At 40.0% G+C, this 20,426-nt stretch overlaps 1 protein-coding gene across 2 annotated transcripts in view; it reads right to left on the reverse strand.

The window, feature by feature from the left end:
- The window catches only part of LOC146320094 (protein unc-13 homolog B-like), a 79,542-nt gene extending 60,772 nt beyond the window's left edge, over positions 1-18,770 (reverse strand). The window contains exons 1-8 of one of the 2 annotated variants that reach the window (XM_084728222.1): positions 15,859-18,770; positions 14,953-14,975; positions 14,195-14,244; positions 13,985-14,060; positions 12,493-12,498; positions 8,558-8,632; positions 5,181-5,400; positions 4,747-4,974 (exon numbers count right to left, since the gene is read on the reverse strand). In XM_084728222.1, the coding sequence (XP_084584348.1) occupies positions 4,747-4,974; positions 5,181-5,400; positions 8,558-8,632; positions 12,493-12,498; positions 13,985-14,060; positions 14,195-14,244; positions 14,953-14,975; positions 15,859-18,685 (3,505 nt within the window). In that variant the 5' untranslated portion in view covers positions 18,686-18,770. Of the gene's footprint in view, positions 1-4,746; positions 4,975-5,180; positions 5,401-8,557; positions 8,633-12,492; positions 12,499-13,984; positions 14,061-14,194; positions 14,245-14,952; positions 14,976-15,858 lie in introns of those variants that run through there. The other variant, XM_084728221.1, reaches the window with a different exon arrangement.
- Between the last annotated feature and the right edge of the window lie 1,656 nt (positions 18,771-20,426).

Here is a 20,426-nt window from a genome sequence, read left to right on the forward strand (position 1 = left end):
GCACAGCCGTTTTCACCACTGCAACATACGAGAGTTCAATCTGTTCGCAACACAATCCGCTCAGGAAGATGCAGAAGTGTTTTTAAAATAGGTAGCATGACTTTTAAACTTGCACTTTCTACTGTTGGGTATAGGAAATGCGTTTAATTTACAACCCAATTCCAAAAGAGTTCACTTGCTGTGTAAATAACACGTGTCATACTTTCAGGATCTTAGGGAACTACACACTGGATGAAGGCATCTGATTGTAGCTCAGGAGAGGATTTTTTTTAATATCTCACAGGAGGGCTGATGCATTTTAAGTTAGTGCATTCTGAGCAATAAAACATGTTAATTCATGTACAGTACACAGGCTTGTGTAAATGTACAGCTGTGTTAGGGGAGACTGGCTAAGGGGAATCTTGCTGGAAAAAAAAAAAAGAAGAGCGACGTAATGTCTCTTGCTCGGGTTTATCCAGTGATAATTCACCTCCCTGTACCTCTAAAGCTCACTAATGAACATGTTGTATCTCGTTTGTTTAATCCACACAAAAATCAAAGTGTTAAAAATCAAACTATTTCTGTAATTAAGGATGCACTGATCAAACTTTTTTTTTTGCTCCTGATACCAGCTCCTTATTCAACACCAGTGCTTTCTTTTTTTATACATTCAAAATCTGTGTACCACACTGTGTGTGACTAATTGGGTTCATTTTTATGTAACAGGAGGAGGTCAGGGTTTGCTTTGAGTCAGAAGCCATCTGAAAATGAAGCACGATATTTTATTAAGGCACTAAAGAAGAAACTTTACTTCATATGGATTTGTTAGTTAAGACCTATATTCGATGTGGTCTGTACTGGATCAGTGCATCCCTAAAATGTGCTAAGGAGAAAATTAGATTACTCATCTTTACATACATACTTATTAACTCGACATCTGGCGGTCATACATACAGGTGAAGGCCATATTCTGAGGAAAAAACTATATAGCCTAGTGGGAAGACCACCCAAAAGTTTGAGATACCTCTCCTGGAGGTAGAGCATGTTCTCCCACACATGAAATAGATTCTTATATAATAATATTTTACATTTGAATTGGATGAATTAGCAGATTTGATGAAACGCCCAATTCCAAAAAAGCTGGGACAGGTAACAGGTAATAGTACCATGATTGGATATGAAAGGGGCATCCTTGAAAGGCTCAGTATGGATGGCTTTAGGTGGTGCTGCATTCATATAATTGTATAGAGGATAATACATGGGCTCAGGAACATTTTGGAAAACTGCTGTCCGCTGCATTTACAAATGCAAGTTAAGACTCTAACATGCAAAGAGAAAAATATATCAACATCCAGAAACACCACACATCTCTCTGGGGTCTGCACTCACCTCAGATGGACCGACACAAAGTCGTGTCCTCCAGGCTAAAGAGGAAAAGCACCATCCAGACCGTTAGCAGTGCTAACTTCAAATCCAGCATCTGTGATGTTGTGGGGGTATGTTTCTTGCCCATGGCATCATGGGTAATTGTCACATCTGTAAAAGCCTTGTTGATCATTGCATTCTGTTTTTATTTACATTTTAGACAAAGTCCCAACTTTTTTGGATACAGGGTTGTAAAATAAGTGGAAAATAAAGCCAAGTCGAATAGGAGATGATACACCAGAAGTCAAGCATTTTCATAATACAGGCTCTGATTGATCCTGAATTTGGTGTGACAGTGGGCAGGAGTTCCTCTACATGTTTAAAAACAGAAATTTAATATCTTGATGCATTGAGGATATACAATTCTACCAATGCAGAAATACAGTAAGCAGAAATATTAAATTTTAAGGTCTCTGATGAATGCATTAATTTACTCTTAAACAGCTTTGGGACAGTCCTAGAAACACCAGCCAGGGTTTGCGGAAAAGATGTGACTGTGCTGTCCAGCAATATATGAAATTTAACTGTCGCAGATTAGTCAGTGGTCTGCATTAAGAAATGTATGAAATGTTCCAAGCAAAATGAACTGGTCATAAATAACATGTCTGCAGTCAATCTAATGACTAAAAAACACATTTAAATCAGGGAGGACTTGTGACAGACCACTTGTTTTGTACCAACTTTAATTTAAAGGGTGAAAAAATGCTCCAGAAGCAAAAGTAATAATTTGCACTGAGAAAAACATTTTCAGCTGTGAATATAGTATATCTTTTGTCATTTGGAAACAATGGCCACTAAGACAGAAGTTCTGTGAAGTTCAAATTCAACATCACACCATTACCAGCCCCCATCAGTCCTCGTAATATCTTTGCTAGTGGCTCATTCAGTGTCAGTGGCTGATCCATTTTATCTGTGCTGAAGGGAATTTTAAATATTAATTGGCTGAGATATTCCCTAATGAAATCTATGGATTTTTCAAAGAGCTCTCTGTAGAGCATCTCCTGTCAGTCCACCATCAAGCTCAGTCATGACTTGGCTTATATACAGAACTGAGTTTGAGTTGAAAGTGTGCCGCAACTTATTTCAGATGGGAGACATGATTGATTTATGCAATAAAATGGGATGAAAAAGTAAGAATGTGAGATTTTCAAACAACTTGAATCATTTATAGAAATGTTTAAACAAATGATTGCAGTCTATTTTCCATGATGTTTGAGGGAACAGCACTGCATAAAGCTACATGACAACCACGCAGACATGACATCTGAACAATATCGGGTTTTATCCGATTTATCGTCAAAAAGAAAGTGATTAAAAGCAGCCACATTGTAGGAGAGAGACAACTTCACAAACATTCTCTTTATTATAAAAACATTTGATGCCTTCAGCTCTGAAACTACCCTGATATACATTTTAAAATCTGTTAATTGCATATGAAAAAGTCACAGATAAATTGAAAAGAATCTGTGCATGTGTTCTGACCTTCATCAGCAGGAAAATGATTGACGACAATTAGCACCTGACCATGAATGAATTTCAACATAGTTGAATAGCTGAACGCCTGTCCCTGTATCTCCCCTTTAACGGAGCTCATCGCTGGTGATCGGGGAGACAAGGTGTGATGGCTACCATGGCAACACTGCTGCCACTATATGGTGTGATGTGTCTGGTTGCTTTGGTAACAGCGGCAGTCCTGATGATGTTTGGCAAAGGGAGGAGAAGGGAGGTGTGGGGGCATGTCTGTTCAAATTAGTGAAGCTCGCAGATAAACAGCCAAAATTTCTCTGCAGTTCAGAACAAGACTGTCAGATAAAAGAAGGTACTTTCATGAATGTGGGATAGTTTCCTATTTTAGGTATTTATCAAGGGAAACCTGACACACTTGGGTTCAGTGACACTCTGATTCACAGTCACACAGCTGCAAGTTTTCACTGTGGCCTGTGCCATGCACTTCTGCTCCTCTTCCTGGGATATGAATGCAAAACAGCTTTTCCAACTCTCTACCTCTATCACATAATTTTAAAAACTGTGCCCCACGATGTGCTCAGAGGCTTGCTTAGTCGATGTCTCAACCTCTGACTTCTGATTAAAAATCACGTTCCTAAACATTTTTAAGCATTTAGCAAAAACTGTACAAAAGACTAGTCATATAAATGATTAAGAAATAGTTTATGATTAACTAATTAATTGCAAACACTTAAAAAATCATTAATAAGATGTTACAGCACATTAGATAAAAGGGGCAAAACCTGTTACTTGTAAAATCATGAGCCCATATTTATCAGTAGTGTTTAGCCTCAGATCTCATTGCTTACTGAGCTCACGTTGTCTTCTTCATCTGCAGTATTTATACCTGACAGCTTCATCACATGACATCTGCTTACTGAACATATTTGAACTACTATATACTAAAAAAATGAATGCATCAGCAGGCTCAGAAAAGTGGCTGAAGCCACTGGTGGGAGTGTAACCTTAGGTTTTCTCTGTAGATTGAGTTCACACAGTGAAACAAGTGTTATGCACGCTGCACAACTGAGGACACAGATACACACAGTATCCTGTTGCTCCAAGCCTTGTGGACTTGAGTAGGTGTATTAATAATTATTGAGAGTCTAGAGAGTGATTGGAAAAAAGAGTAAAGGGAAAGAGTTTTTCCTATCTCTCACGGTACATGTTCTCTAGTCAGTGTTCATATCATCACACTTCTGTGTTATTACTTGTTTATAATGTTTATTAATGTTTACTACATAATTTATTACGTTTACTACCTAATTGATAACCTAATCATAATCTATTTGAAAATCATTTATAAGGATCGTCTTATTGTAAAAGTGGTATCATCTGGCCTTTGTCTCTTAAGATATTTATGTATATTGAAATGTCAGTACTTCCCCTTGAAGGTTTCTGAAAAACTTTTGTACCGTTTCATGTGTCTTTCAATAGTCAAGAGAGAACAGAGAGAAAAAGTACTCAGAGTGATAATAGCTGGCAGACAGAGAGACACAGAAGATATTAAAAGGGACGTTGCACCTTATACATCTCAACCAGGTTGAAGCACCCTAAATCCTCCATGCTTTCAAATGACCAAATGTAACACGTCCTTTGTATAGCCATTGCCATGGTGAGGGCGGCGCATTCAGATGTTATTCAAAACACTGAAACAATTTGAATTAATTGCAATAAAGTTATAGAGGCTCATAAAGCGCTACACGAGGCTCTCCCACTGACTGAAGACAGACAAACCCAGTAAGCCCAGAAATGTAGTTAAGGCAGTTGCGTTGAAATTATAATACTGAATAGTGAAGTTTTCACAATTAAAAAAAAAAAAATAACTGAACGTACTGTTGATGGTGATCTTTGCCGACCACTTTGAGGTGCCGTCCAGGACGCTCTGCTTGATGCTCTTCATGTGCTGGACGTGGATCATCTTGGTGATGCTGAACAGCTTCCGGATCTCCTCAAAGATCTCCGGCTTGTTCCTCTCGCGGATCTTCATCCTGTCCTTCATAGCCATGATGATGTGCTGCGTCCGGTCCTCTGCCCCGGTCTTGGAGCTCTTCTCGGCCGCTCCTGCATAGTTTACATTGGTTCCTTGTTAGTTTTTTCCTTGTCACATTTAAAGGTGAGACTGCAGTTAATGCAACTTTTTACAAAGAATGACTAGTCAAAATTGTATTTACAGGAAGGCATTTTAAGATATTTTAAGGTCTATAATTCAGATGATTTGATTTTGGACTTTTTAAGAACTGGTGTAAACCTTTAATAACTGTACTCACTCTGCAGGCAGTCAGCGTTCAGCAGTTCCTGGCATTTCTCGTGCACTTTGACCCCGCACTCAGCACAGCGCATACCCTGCCGGGCAATGCCCCACAGCAGACCCTCGCACTCGTAGCAGTAGGTGGGCGTGGTGGCCGTCCACACCTCAAAGTTGTGTGGCGTGGTGCAGGAGATGGGGTAGATCAGAGCCTGCAGGGTCTTCCTGTACACATGGTTCTTCTGTCGGAGCAAAGAGAGACAGAAAGGTGGGTGAGACAGAGGTAGAGGGTGTAAGAAAAGAAGCAGGATAAGAGAAAGAGGCATGAGAGATTTTTTCAAGGAAACAAGAAGCGTGGGATGAAGTGTGAAAAAGGCAAGACAAAAAAGAACAAGGTGAATGTCCCAAAAGCAACCAAGCCTCCGAGGAAGGAGAGATGACAAGAGGAGAAAAATGTAAAAACAAGAATGAGAAAACAAAAATGGAGGAGGAAAGAATTTTTTACTGTATAAGATACAATGATATTCTTATTATTCTTCTTATTATTAAAGTTTTCTTTAATGCAGGATGGGTGATGGAAAATTTCACAAAAGCATAATTTCAAGTTGGCTTCCGCTAAAATGATATAGATGTGTGGTTGGGTATGACAGCGCTAATTTGTGTTTTTATAATTCTTGGCTTCTTTATTGATGAACTAAATTCTGCTGTTGTCCAGTGTAGGAGGAGTGTGGGAGGAGGTGAACACATCTCCACAGGATGAGAGGACACCTTGACTACAAGCCCAGCTTGATGTGGTAAACACAGAATTTGTACAGGGGGTACAGTATGTGAGTCATTATTATCATGCCTATCATTATTATTCTTATTACGGTAGTAGAAATGGTGATTGTGTGGTTTTGATGGTTGGAAATGTTTTTTAATGAGAAAAATTATTTCTTCTTTTGTGTGTTTTTAATTGCTGTTTTCTTTACATAGCTCTGCCTCTGGTTTAATTCAGTCTTGTTCTATCTTCTTCCAGTTTTATTGATCTAAAGTGTGATGTTTCAGTTGTTTGTCTTTATTTTTCTATCTTGTGCTTTAACCCCTAACTCTGATTTACTTCCTTTGTCATTATAAAGCATCCTGCATCCCACTATGGCTTCCCCCTTTTGTTACTGTCAGTGTTACTACTGAAAGTATGCATGGGTGGACGTCTAAACAACTTTGATTTTGGCATCATATTTACAGAAGTTTTTCACAGGTTGTCATGTTGACAATATCTGCTCAGTTGCTGTTTGTGAGCCAGTATATAATGTTGCACATTTCTGAACATACGCTACTACCATCTGTCAGTATCATCTAATACTGGAACAATTAACACTGTGCATATACTGTATGCATCATGATATTTTCCTGTATTCTGTATATGCAGCACCCATCTGGTAGGGTCAATAACACACAAATGATTTATGCAGGATCTGGGTATATGTATATATTATTTTCACTCTTGGGAATGAATGAAGTAAATATAATAAACTCCACAGCCATAACTACACAATCATGTTAATTGTAATAAGATGAAATACACACAACATGCGATAAGTATAATTATCATGACTGTTGTTGTATTTTGTACATCTATGAAAATCTCTTTTCATTGTATACTGATGATAAAGTAGTATTTTATCGTATCGTACTGTACCCCACTTTATCATATCAAATCAACACATATCATATCCTATTATATTCTATTGTACTGTACCGTATCAAACTGTAACTCATTGCATCGTATTGTATCTTACTGTACCATACCCTACTGTGTTGTATTGTACATACCGTACTGTATCATATCATATCGTAACATATTATATCATAATGAAATGCAATGCAACATAAGTATTAAAGGATCAGTGTGCAATATTTTGTGGCATCTACTGGCGAGGTTGTAGACCACGACCAACTGAATACGGCTCACTCACTCTCCCCTTCCAAGCATGTAGGGTAACCTACGCTGTCCATTAAACTCATGAAAAACACATAACAGCCTCTCTAGAGGCAGTGTTTGGTTTGTCTGTTTGGGGTATTGTAGAAACATGGTGGTGCAACATGGAGCATGAAGAGGACCTGCAACCTCTGTGGATATAAAACAGTTCATTCAAAGGTAAGAAAAGTGCAACAGTTCTTATTTTCAGGTAATTATACACTAATGACAACATACTTATGAAAAGTATATTTCACTTTGGCCATATTCTGCCAATAGATTCCAGTAAATCTTACACACTGAACCTTCAAAAGTTGCTAGAAATTTTTTTTTGACACAGCAACCTCTGCAAGATAATGCATCAATATCAGGTACAAATGCAAATGGAGTTGTCTTAATTCCATTTCAGTTTATTTACTCCAATTACCACAAACTAACTGCCTCACAATGGACCATTTAGGGGCCTCTGGAACAGTTGCCCACTTTGAGTCTTGATAAATAAACTCTGTTCGTGACATATACTGCTTATAACAGTTCCCTCCATCTTTATGTGCAGTATGTGGGCTGAAAAAGGTGGACAAAATGTTAATACCTTCAGTACAATGTAGTACAGTTCATAATCTACAGCCTAAATTCATACCACAACACAAAAGCAACTAACATTTTCAGTGAGAAAGTGTTAATTGCAGGGGCTGTTTTTTTTTATATAAAATGCAGCTGTACAGGTTGTTGTTTTTCTGGTCACACACTCTCCAAAAGCACGCAATAATCCACTTGTATATCTGATAGTGTGTTAATGGAGCAATGCACACTTCCAATTCCCTCTGCAAAACCTCTGCAGAGCACATGTTTGTTTGTTTGTTTGTTTGTTTGATCTGCAATTAATCCATAAACTACAAATACAGGACTCTGGTAAGCTGTAAATGTTTAATTATATTTTTTTCATATTGGCAGCTGCTTTGTTCTCCACCATATTATTTCCTGCTACATTCACCTACCTACTTTATCCACTTGAATAATTAATGTTTCACCTCATATTATGTAATCACCACCATGACTTGACATAATACAGTATGGTAAGGCACAAAACAAACAATAATAAACAGTAATAAAACCTCATGCAGTGAGTGAAGCCTTGCTGCTCCTGCTTCATCATAACATGATGCCGCCTCAAGTTGACTCAGCAAAACTCAGAGCCTACAGTATTATTGGATCTTCAACAAACAGAGTAACAGTACGGCTACAGCAGGCGCATGGTTGGAGAGGAAAAGTGCGAAAAAGTGTGTGTGAGTGACAAATTAATGTTTGTGTGGGTCCCCATTAGCTGGCATCGAGGCGACAGCGAGTCTTCCTGTATAGAACTATAAAAGCACAGCCTCAGTATCTGTGTGTGCGTGTGTGTGTGGTTGTGTGTGTGGCATATGTATTTGGCCACTCACAAGCTCTTCGTCTTTCAGGGAGGTCCGTGTTGCCAGTGTGTGGGCGAGTCCAGCTTTCCTGGACTGTATCATAGACTGGAAACGAGCGAGAGAAAGAGAGAGAGAGAGAAACGCATCAGTCATAAACAGCCACAGAGAAAAAAAAAACACAAACAAGGTAAAGAGGAGAGGAAAAGCTAAAGAGAACTTTCAGTTAAAAAATTCAGGAAATCAATTCTTTGTGTGATGTTGGACTCTTTCAACTCTGAAGGTCGTGGAAACTTCTCTCTTTGAACACGCACTTTTGGACACACGTCATCTCGCCTTTATTCCTTACTTGAGGACAAATTCTCACACGTTTGATTTACTACATTTGTGAGTTCCTTCACTAAAGGATTTCTAATTAGGGATGCTTTTATCAAGTTCTCTTTGGCCCTGCTACAGATCTGGACACTTCAACTGACTCTGTAGCATCGTAAACACTTTAATATTCAATGGAAGACTTTCATCATGTGACTTGTTTTGTGAGTCACTTCAGTGATGTCACCTGACATACTTAATGTACCAAACATGGTCTTATCCAAACCTTAACCAAGTAGTTTTTTTGTGCCTAAACCTAACCAAACTATGACCATTTTGCAGTGTTAATCATGAGTGGGCGCGTCTTGTACAGCTGCTAAATGATGAGAAATCATCGGCATGCGACGAGTTGGGATGATGACATGTTGGAATCCACTAAAATATGATGTGCTGGGCAGCAGGTGGTTAACTTAGCTTAGCACAAAGACTGAAACTTAGGGGAAACAGCCAGTCTGAATATGTCTAAAGGTAACAAAATCTGCCTACAAGTACCTCTGTTTGTTTAATCTGTCAAAATTTCTGTCCTGGGATTGGTTACCTTGCTACTGCTTAGTGCCAAGAAATAGTCAGTGAGCTTTAGAGATGCTGCCATGTGGATTTTGCTTCATACGGACAGAGCCAGACTAGCTGTGGACTCACCAGGCAGTCTCTAAATGCTTTGCTCAATAGAGACTGAGGACAATCCCCCTGCAACTGGGTGGAAATAGTTAGAGATAAAAAAAAAAAAAAAAAAAAGCCATTGCAGAACTTAAAGTGTTTAGGACGGCCCCTCATACTGGGGCGGGGGGAGCGTAGTAAACAGCTGACTGTTTCCCCCTGTTTCCAGTCTTTAATGGACAAATATGAGAGTGGTATCAATCTACTCACCTATCTCTCCCTTAAAGAGCGAAAAAGCAAAAAAAAAGTAGCCTTCTTCTTTATATATTAACAGATTATTTTCTATTGTGCTACAGTATTTTGTATAATATGTGTGTCAGTGTGCATGTGCTGTAGCAGGACTGTTTGAACAAGATTTGGACGGGCTTTCTTCATCTCCAGCATAAACAAAATATTGAAGTTCAAATGCAGTTTTCATCCTCCAGCAGCGCTTTAAATCTGTGAAACACCTGAGAAACGTCCTTGAAATAGATGCACAGCTTTTTTTTCTTTCTTTTTTTTTAAACCAAAGTGGCTGTACTCACAGCATCTCACTGACACATGCTGTCAGTTACCATTAAGTTAAATTGCCATTTATTTTCTACGGCACTCTGTGATTCATCAGCTTACTGCATGCCTCTTCACTTTAAGAAACAGTATTTTAATGAAGTGCAATGAGGCGTTTTGATAGTTGGTGTATTTAGTTTAGTTTCTTTTACTTGAAATTACAAGACAGATGACATGAAGTTAGACACAATTTTAAAATATGTCATAAGGATAACACAATGAAGTCTAAGACTTGTTTCCATAGTGATCCTTGATGTAGAGATACCAGTTATGCAGCAGTCCAGGTGTACTTATAAAGTACTATACTGTGCAGCAGATTATGAAACATATTACACACCTAAGTGCTTAGTGAAGTACTTAATCTCTCCAGCTACGGCTCACCAGGAATGATCTTTTTAATATATAGATATTTTTTTATAATACTGAGACTTGTAGAGCTCCAGATATATTTTAATACTTCAGCACTGATCTTTCTGAGAGCCACAAGACAACAGATGAAGCTATGCTATCACCCGGCAAGAGAAGAAGTCAGGGTACAACAGCTGGAGTGTGCCCAGAAAGGGGTTTTGAAAAATGTGCTGCATTTTGAAGCGTTGTCCAGGATCGATGTTAGAAAAACAGAGCCGTGCTGTATGTGGTCATGTATTACTGACTGGGCACAGTGCGCCCGTGAGGTGTGAAGTGGGGCAGCATGAATCATTTAAGGTGACAAGAAAGTCTAAAAATTCTCATTTGCTGGCCACAAAAGTGCTGAGCAACATGGTGTGCGTAACCATAACAACGTGTTGAAAAAAGTAGCAAACTCAGGAAACATCCTTTAATGAAAACCAAATATGTTTAGTTATGCTCTAACCTTCTCTGCTCAGGACTTTTCATTGTTGCATTTACAATAAAAAGTATTCTGTCATGACCACATTTAAATATATGCTCATTTGTGGGCTGGATTTTGTTGCTTTCTGTTGGTTTTTCACACAGGTACACTCAGCCCTGCTCCTCAAATTACCACAGTCAGCCACTGCTTTGTTACATCTTCTCTGTGCTACCTTTTCATAATTTTTTTAACCTTTCTTTGCTTCTTTGGGCTGTTATGGTTGTATCTCCAAATTGACCTTTATCACAGCAGCCACATTTATATGAAATTGTACGGTAAACACAGGTGTCACCAGTGATGCCCATTCCATTTAGTATTGCAGCGCCTTTTCAGTACGTGAACGATCACAATACATCAGACCGGCAATGCATCATCCAGCCTGAGTTGGCAAGGCCAGGCCCCTTTCAGTAGGGCAGAACTAGGTGGCACAGTCAGGGAAAAAAATAATGCCATTAATTAACATTATTTAACTTTAGAAGTGACTATATAGATTTTACAGGCTCCCCTGCAATATATATTAGATATTTGTTTTCTTTTCAACATAGACTTAGATCGCAGCACATAGCAATATCTAAGTACAAGAAACAGGAAAGGAGAAATTTGATCGAGGAAGGGTCAATAGCAGCACCTTGATTATGTTTGACATGAATGGAACACAGCCTTATAATTTCACTTGTAACACCTGCGTTTATTCTACTATTTCATATCAAAATGGCTGCTGTCAAAAAAGGTCTATTGTTTCCGTCTCATCTGCACAATTCTGCCTTTGTTCGTCTGACTCCGGTCTGTTTTTTCTTTCTCTTCATGATCTGTGAACTAAATGAATTTTGACTAAATTGTCCTACAGCCTTTTAACTCTTCAAATCTCACGGGTGCTCTTTCACTCAGACTTCTGCTGCTGAGAGTGTGACCTTCACTCTGGAGGATCCACTTCAAATCAAAGGAGACAAGTTTCTTTAATCAGATGTGCCAAGTTTCTTAGATCTCAGCGACTGAATATTCACAGCTCTAACCGCTCAGATATGTCTCCACCCCCCTAAAGTACTTCAAAGTAAATGCGAGACTGAAGGGAGAAAGACACAATTTGCCATAACATTTATCAGCATTTGCTTGTTTGGGGAGGCAGGTGTGTTGTTTATTTGTTGACTTGATGAATCACATGAAAACAAACCTGTTAATTGAAGGACTTACAGCTAAAAAAAAAAAAAAAAAACAACCAGAGAAAAAGCCTCTCGCTCTCTCAGCATCAATGGGCTGAGGGAAAGCTGAAAGCATTTGCAAGAGGGAATTGATTTTTCTTGTGTTTGTCAGAACATTTTAAAATACAGGTGAACAATGCCTGATATCTGCGAGGGTGTGCTCGTACATACGTGTGCATGCACACACTAATTTTCTGTAAATGCACACAAGAAAACTTCACACGGAGCAGATCGAAATGCTTTGCTACAATCAGGACCATTAGAGAGTTTATCAAACGAAGGGTAAAACACAGCAGCTGAAATCTCACTTCTCTTTTACTCACCATAGCCTGAGGGCCATCAGAGGGAGGGAGACAACATGTGCAAGGAAAGAGAACAAGGAAAAAAGCAAAGGTTAGAGACAAACAAACAAGTTCCCCTCTGTGAGGATCAGCAGCTTTTACCTTGAATCCAGCTATTCAGAGCTTGCAAAAAAAATCATCAGAAGTACTTCTTCATATATTTATCCTGTGTGTAAGTAATCATCCCTGAGTCTGACGGGTCAAGTTAGCTGACCGTAACATGTAAAACTACCGCATCACTCAGCCAGCTCGTTAACATGACTTTTTTTTGGCTAATTCTATTGCTGCAAAAGCGAACAGATCATTACAGTCAAAGTCAATAACAAAAGGTGACTGTGCATCTGGTGCACAGCAGATGGAAAGAGAAAAAACGACAGGACATACACAGGCAATCCAGCAACACCAAGTACATTTTTATGTTACTTATGAAAACAAAATTAAAAATTAAATACAGTTTAAAAAAAAATAAGTTCTGATTGGTTTAATAGGTGAAATCAGTGTTTAGTCTCTACATTTCTATGAAGGATTTATAGCTGATGAATAATATAAAAATGTGAAAACAGGACATTGAGGCTCTTTGTATGCTAGAAGTTCCACAAAAAGGTTGAGGTAGATTTTGGTTTGATTTTCTCTGTTACAGTGCAATCAGACAGAATAAAAAAAAAATCTGTTGCTCAAGTAAATCATCTGCGATGTAAAGCCAAAGCTCACGATTTATGTGCTCACACTGTACAGTCTGATCGTCAAGCCACAGCCTGAGTGCTCACATTGGCTAACGACAATATTCAATAAAGATTTGATTAAAAGCTCAGAGGCAGGTAGAAGTTTGTTTGCTAGCAATAATCCTAACAAGGCACAAACGTCCCCTGGCTCCAGTGTATACAAACTCGCAGGTGGCTAGGGACAATGAACTGAAGGTAAGCTGGCTATGTTTTACTGTCCATATTTTTTTCGTGCATATGATGCCTTTTGTTGCCATAGCGATTTTAGATGCTCTGTTGGCCGCAGCCTGCAGACACAGTAAGGTAAAAAGCCACTGACATTGGGGAATGGCTCTGCTTTAACGGTGCGAGAGCCTGACAACTGCCATCCAAAATTTCTGACATGTCATTCAGAATTGATCTACTCTGTATAAAGTAATCATGTGACTTGATCTTTGTAGATAAATGTACTACCTGTTAATACATCAGATTAAACTTTTAAATCTAATTCTAGGTGATCCTGAATACAGGGTCTGGATTTATTTAAGGTTAAGTGCAACATACTTGCTTACGTCCTTGTTTGTACTCATTTTTTTCAGTCAACATTCATCAGTGTTCCGGTATTTGCCCAATTTCAAATGCTGTTCAATTTACCAATAAATCGATATAATCCTGAGGCTGAGAACGTTTTGTTTAAGTTGTGAAAAAGTTAAGCCTCAGTGAAGGTCAAAATAACAATGTCAGGAGGCAGATATTGAGTCATGTGTACTCACCAATTCACTAACAAGGGGAATGGGCCTCCTCTTGCGGAGATCTGGCATGCTGTCAATGCCAAACGGTGTGTTTCCCCTGTACAAACAAACAAATGCAAAAATGCCCTGACTAATATTTAAATAGAGAGGAAAATCCAGGTGCAAACATTGCATCAGGCAATCTTATTCTCGTTCACACACACACACACACATCATTAGGTGTTTACTGACCCTGGCTTGGCCCATGGGTGCTTGCTGGGGTCACCATCTTGATCTCGGCTCTGAAATAGAGGGTCAAAGGTCACAGCTCTATCCATCTGAAGGCTGACAGAGTTTATTGGTTTCATGACAATGGAGCATGCACAGGCACAAGCACAAGAGGAACAACAAAGTGAGAACAAAAAACAGGAGGGGTCTGAACTGGGTTGGTTGAGTTCCAGTACTGCATGCCGAAGAGGACATTTCAATCAATCATATTGTCCTCCTACATATATGAGCATCATAAATCTGGTTTCACCTTGTAAAGTAAACACCTACCAAACCACACATGCTCCCCATAAACACACACCGTATATTGACTTTTGCTTCCTAACAGCAGGTTTTTTTGTCTGACAGCTAGTAAATAAAATACCACAGTGACATACAAACACGGTAGCCTGACAGACTCGTCGACATCAATATTATTTTCCATCAATACTGTGTCCTAATCAATATTGGCATTTTTATATTTGTGACTGAAACAACAAATGGTCTTAATAGGGCACAGATGCATTGAGGCTGACGTCTCGTAAAACCTAAAGCTATTTCATTAGCACTTTCCAGAAACTGACAGAAGCGATATAAACACAATAAAAAGGAACATTAAAGTAAATAGAGACACTGAAATGATAACATGTACAAAGAATATACAGAAAGCTGTACAGAAAAAAAATTCCTTTAGGATGTCAAGTTAATAATGTCAACGAGAGAAAAACCACAAAAGAGGTAACCTGATCTCCATCTTGACTTCCATCTGTAAAACAGCCAAAGAGGAAAAAAGGGAAAAAACAGTCATGGAGAGTTTGACTCATCATGTGAAATAACAAGACACACCCTGGATTATTCATATCATTATAAATGCTTGAATGTTAAAAGCAGCGCCACCATGAGTTTTTCAGATAGAAGGGGGTCTGAGGTCATAAATGTTTCATTAACATGTATAATTTATCATGAAAATGACTCTTAATATTTCCCTTCTCCTTCCTCTTTAATGTCAGACTTGCTTTCCAAGGAGATAATTAATGTTTTCTAATTCAGCAAATGGCTACTGCTGGAGCCTTGGAGAGGAGTAAGGGGCTTGTGAATGGCAGGTGATACATTACTCTCAGGGGGGTAGGAAATTATAGTATGAGCAGAGACCGTTTGGTACAGTGAATACCCAAGGGACCTTTTGGTACATGGGCTTATTTATAATCACTAGGTGAACATAACCAAAGAGGATACTGGTGGTTATCCTTTTAAATCAGTGTACACACTGCACTACAACTGTGACAGACTGAAGGGTTTAGACAACAGTGTTGAGGACAAAAATGTTGGTTGGAAATGGAAAGTTTTCAAGCAACAAAGCCAGTACTTTAATTATCACTAAAAGCAAAATGATATCTATTACTTTCAACATGAAATCATTAAAAAAAAACAGCAACAAATCACTCAAGTAAATTAAAATACAAAAAATATCAATGGCTTTATCCTTGAATGCTATTTTAAGCACAAAAAGTGGGAATAACTAAACAAATAAAAAACAAACAATGATCTGCGACTCAAGTGAATGAGCGACTCATTACTGAAATAAAACAAGACAAAATGCACACGATGACACAAAAGATGATTCCAACTCAAAATCCAGTGATGACTACCTGGTTCAATCTCATCCTGAGAGAAGGTGGACATGGTCATACTGGCGAGGTTACGCCTGGTCTCCCTCTTCTCCCGCAAGATCTGCTGGAAGGTCCTCAGGCACTTTAGCCTGCGTTCATCTATCTGACTGATCTCCGTGGATGGCTCAGCCGCATCTCCTTCTGCTTTGCCCACTGGGGCCACAACGTCTGCGGTGGACTGCTGTGGCTGTGGTACCTCATTTTCTCCCCGTGCCTCTGGTGCTGCAGGTTCATCAGCCGAGAGGGAGACCGAGAGAGATTCTGCAGTGCTGCATTGTGAAACCTGGGCTTTGATGGTCAGATCTGCAGGACCATCTGCAGGACCATCTGCAGAACCTTCTGCAGGAGCTTCCGTAGGACGTTCTGTAAGGCCATCAGGTGGAGGCAGTACTGTAGTGCTACTAATGACATCAGGGCAGACTGAAAATTCTTCCACAAATGGGGGGATCTTGTCCGAGCAAGTAAGACGCTGGCAGGCATCTGTAGACTCCAATGTAAGGCTGCTGTTGGCTTCATCAAGCATAAGTTCCACAGATAAAAGGTCTAATTTGTCTAGAGTATTGTTTTTGCTCAGTTCCCCAACGGCATTATGATCAATCACATCACCTTTTGGGCGTTCGTCAGATGTTTGTTCAAATTGTGCCTCATAGCATAATGGTTTTGAAGGCAGCTCAGCTGTAGGCAGGTCAGAAGGCATTGATATATCAAAGTCTGTTTCCTCTCCAGGATTTTGGCCTCCAGGTACTTCAAGCTTGCGCAATGCTCCCCGCAAAGCAGAGCTAAAATCAAGTACAGCTCGGCCTATGCGCTTGACAGTGAAACCACCAGCTTGGACATCTGCACTGTCAGGGTGAGGGAGTCGGTTTTCTAAGCTTTGGTTACTGGCGTCAGTCTCTTGGATGAATGGCCTATCCACATCAGCTACAGTGGTACATAAGGATGCCTCAGTCCATGTCACCGCTGAAGACTCTTCGTAGGCTAAATAACTTTCCTGATAACTATCAACTTGACAGTCTGTTGAGTAGCTCAGGTCATTCGATTGCCCATAGTCAAATTCCTCTGTTTCTTCATCATGCCCATCAACTGAATGATAACCAGAACTTTGAGGGTAGGAAAAATCTGCAGCACACTCATATCCTACAGTGGGGTTTTCAAGGTTAGTATCTGTTGGAACATGAATCCCAGATTGGGTTTGTGGCCTTCTCCTCCGTGACTGCCATTCCTCCCTGCTAGAAGTGCTGGCAGGTGAGTTGTAATGTTTCCCAGAGCGAACAGAGAGATGTTCTGAGCTTCCTGCGGAGCACTGCCCAGATGGACTGTATCCTCCTGCACCTCTGTAGTGATCCCAACTACTAGCTCCTTCACAGCAAAGAGGGCTCTCACCCTGATGCTCCTCCAGACTTCCACCCCTGAGGTAAGCAGTTTCCCTATGCCATGCAGAGTCTCCAGTTGCACTGTGTGATGGTCCAGTGTTAGTCCAATTTTCCTCCACATCATCAGCTCTTTGCTGCTTCCTTTCATGACTACACGATGGTCTCTCTAGATCTGACTCAGACTTTGAACTATGACCTGAAGACAAGGAGCTAGTGCTTGGACAGTCTTGGCCATCCTGCCTTTCGAGGTAGCCAAAGCTAAGCTTTCTCGCTATGGCACCTACTGGGATATCTGAGCTATGGTCAGAGGTATCCTCTTGTTCCTCTAGTTCTTGATGATCCACTGATTCAGCAATTGGGGACACAGTGGAGTCTTCTGCCCTTGGTAACAATAATTCTCCATGGATGCTATGGCGCTCATTGCAGATTGGATGGAAAAGATTTGAATGAGACTTTGGCACTGCACTCCCTAAACTGCCATAAGCACTAGAGGGTCTTCTGCGGAGGGACTGTCCATCTTTACAACCTACCCCTGCCCAGGTACCTGCGTGTACCCCTGAACCAGCCTTGTTGCTAGAACGAATGCCCTCAATCTCCAATAATACAGCATCTACACAAGATGACACTTCCTCAACTGACCCACGAACTGAGGTCAGGTAATCCCTGAGGTCGGAGATTTCCTCCTGGATCTTGTTGATCCCCCTCAGTTCTTTTAGAATGTGCTCAATGACAGCACTTGACTCCTCCTCTTTATCCTCATCCTCTTCAAGCAGCGTACCTGGGGGAGCTCTGTTGAAGTTGTAGTCCACACAGTCACCAGTGGAATAGGGTCTCTTTGGACGAATACAGGGTGAAGGATAATCTCTTCCAGCTGCTCCTGCAAATTTAGTACCATTCATGTCTGGGCCTATCGGACTGTAGTGCGGGGGCGGTCGCATCTGCTCAGGAGCTGTCCGAATTTCACCCTCAAATGAGATCCGTTTCAGATTTGGGGATCTGCGGCTTTTATGCTGCAAAGTGCAGGGTATTCTTATACATCCCTCTCTGTTCAGCTCCACCTCTCCCACACATGGTGGCCCTGCTGGCACTCCATGTCCTTTACCGTTTGACACTTTCGGAGAGTATGCTTCAGCCCTGGGGCCGACCTTTGGATATATACCTCTGTGTTCTTTTCTGCCCTCCTGTGTTTCCCCCTCCTCCTCCTCAATGCCTGCATAATAGAGGTGGGAATCTGGGACATGATGGTCTGCAGAACCTTGCAAGAGACGATGTATTTTACCCCTAATGACTAGTGCTACCCTGGGGTTTGGAGCCCTCTTTTTGGGAGAATGGACTTTTGCCTTTGTGCCTCCTTTAGGGGCAACACCTGCTCCATGTTGTCCATTGAAGCGATTCCTGGAGAACATATTCTCAAGAGAGCAGTCTGTCCTCATCTAGTTCCCCACATTGTTGGTGGGAGTTACTATCAAAATGCTCCCGGTTTCATAGTTCACAAATGAAGCCTGTGAAAATCTTATTCAGCCCAACCACTTAATGTCAGTTGTCCATGACTAGAATGGAAAGACAAAGATAAAATACTTGTCATCACTGAAACACTGTAACATGAAAGTCAATTGAAAACTGTAGAAAAGAAGAAGACATTTGAGCACTTATATTCCTTCCTTAATGAAGATTAACCTGTGAGACAGTGCTGTCCTGCTCAGATGTAAAACGATTGCTGAATTTGTTTCAAATTAAAAGCCGCTGAGTCACATGTGATACCTAGCAGTAATACTTGATATTACTGGTCCAGTATTTGGCTTAATATCAATCTGTTTTGAGCAGTTTTGCATAGGCCCAACCGTAGCTTGTGCACTCATTCACACAAAATATATATCACAGTTTTTGTTGCTGCTGTGTTCACAAACACATTTCCTCTCCTTACCCAGAAAGCAAACACATTTCATGCATAATATGATAACATGAAGATGTGAATTAATAAATGTTGTTATCCATACTAATCTTGCTGAGCTGCAGGCAGTTTCTGTTATTAGTTTACATAATTTAAATGTCTCTACTCTGCTGAACTTTTAAATTGTGTCCATACCAGATGGCAATTCTAATAATTTAGGGTTAAATCAACCTTGAGAACACACTGACCTGATGTCGGTACAGACTGACCATATCAGCCGAATTAAAATAAATAAATAAATAAACAAAAAAAAAAATCTTCTGCTGAATATCAAGAGGATAGTTTAATTGCTTGATAGGGTCTATACTGAATGTATGTAAATTAATAAATTGGATTCTGGATGGGTCCATTTGATGCATAAATGGTAACTGAAAGGAAGAGCCAGATAATGACATGACATGCATCTTGAGGTTCCACCAGACATAGAGAAAACGTCATGATGACGCATGTTCCAGCTCATCGAAAGGCAATGCAGCTCTCAGGACTTTCATCAAATGCAATAATAAAATTATTATTTTGCTGTCCATTTAAAATTGTTAAGATTCTTGGATGCGTGTTATTGCAGTGGATGATACAGTTGCTGTCCTTCCCTAATCTCTTTCAATCACTACAACTGGACATCATCCCAATTTCAGGCAGGATATCAACACACACGTTCTCTAATTTTACATCTTTCAAGCAGACACACACACACACACATACACACACACACACACACACACACACACACGCACACACACACACACACACACACACACACACACACACACACACACACACACACACGTATGCATTTCCTGGAGACGTACCATGATCTCACTCATAACCACTACTTGTCTGACCCTACCCTAACCTTACTCTAACCATAAAACAAATCTTCAACCTGAGTTTTTTTTTTTACATTACAGGAACATTTGCATTTTGTCCCCATAAGGAAGACGAGTCCCTACAATTGACTGTGTAAACAGACTTATGTCCCCACAACATGAGTAATACACGTCCACGCACACAACACTTTGAAGATGCACAAATTAAAATTCACATCAACCATTCTCTGACATTTGGTTGAGGCGTAAGTATTTGACACCAGCATTTCATAAACCACAAACTGACATACATTAACATCTATAATCATGGCAATGGTAAAAATAATCTCAATCTGTGGTGAGAAAATCAGGAAGAATGAATGGCACATGTCATGTGGGTTTGTAGAGAGACAGATT

The sequence above is a fragment of the Lutjanus erythropterus genome, chromosome 10 (assembly GCF_056507025.1).
Source record: "Lutjanus erythropterus isolate fLutEry1 chromosome 10, fLutEry1.hap2, whole genome shotgun sequence".
Classification (NCBI taxonomy): domain Eukaryota; kingdom Metazoa; phylum Chordata; class Actinopteri; order Lutjaniformes; family Lutjanidae; genus Lutjanus; species Lutjanus erythropterus.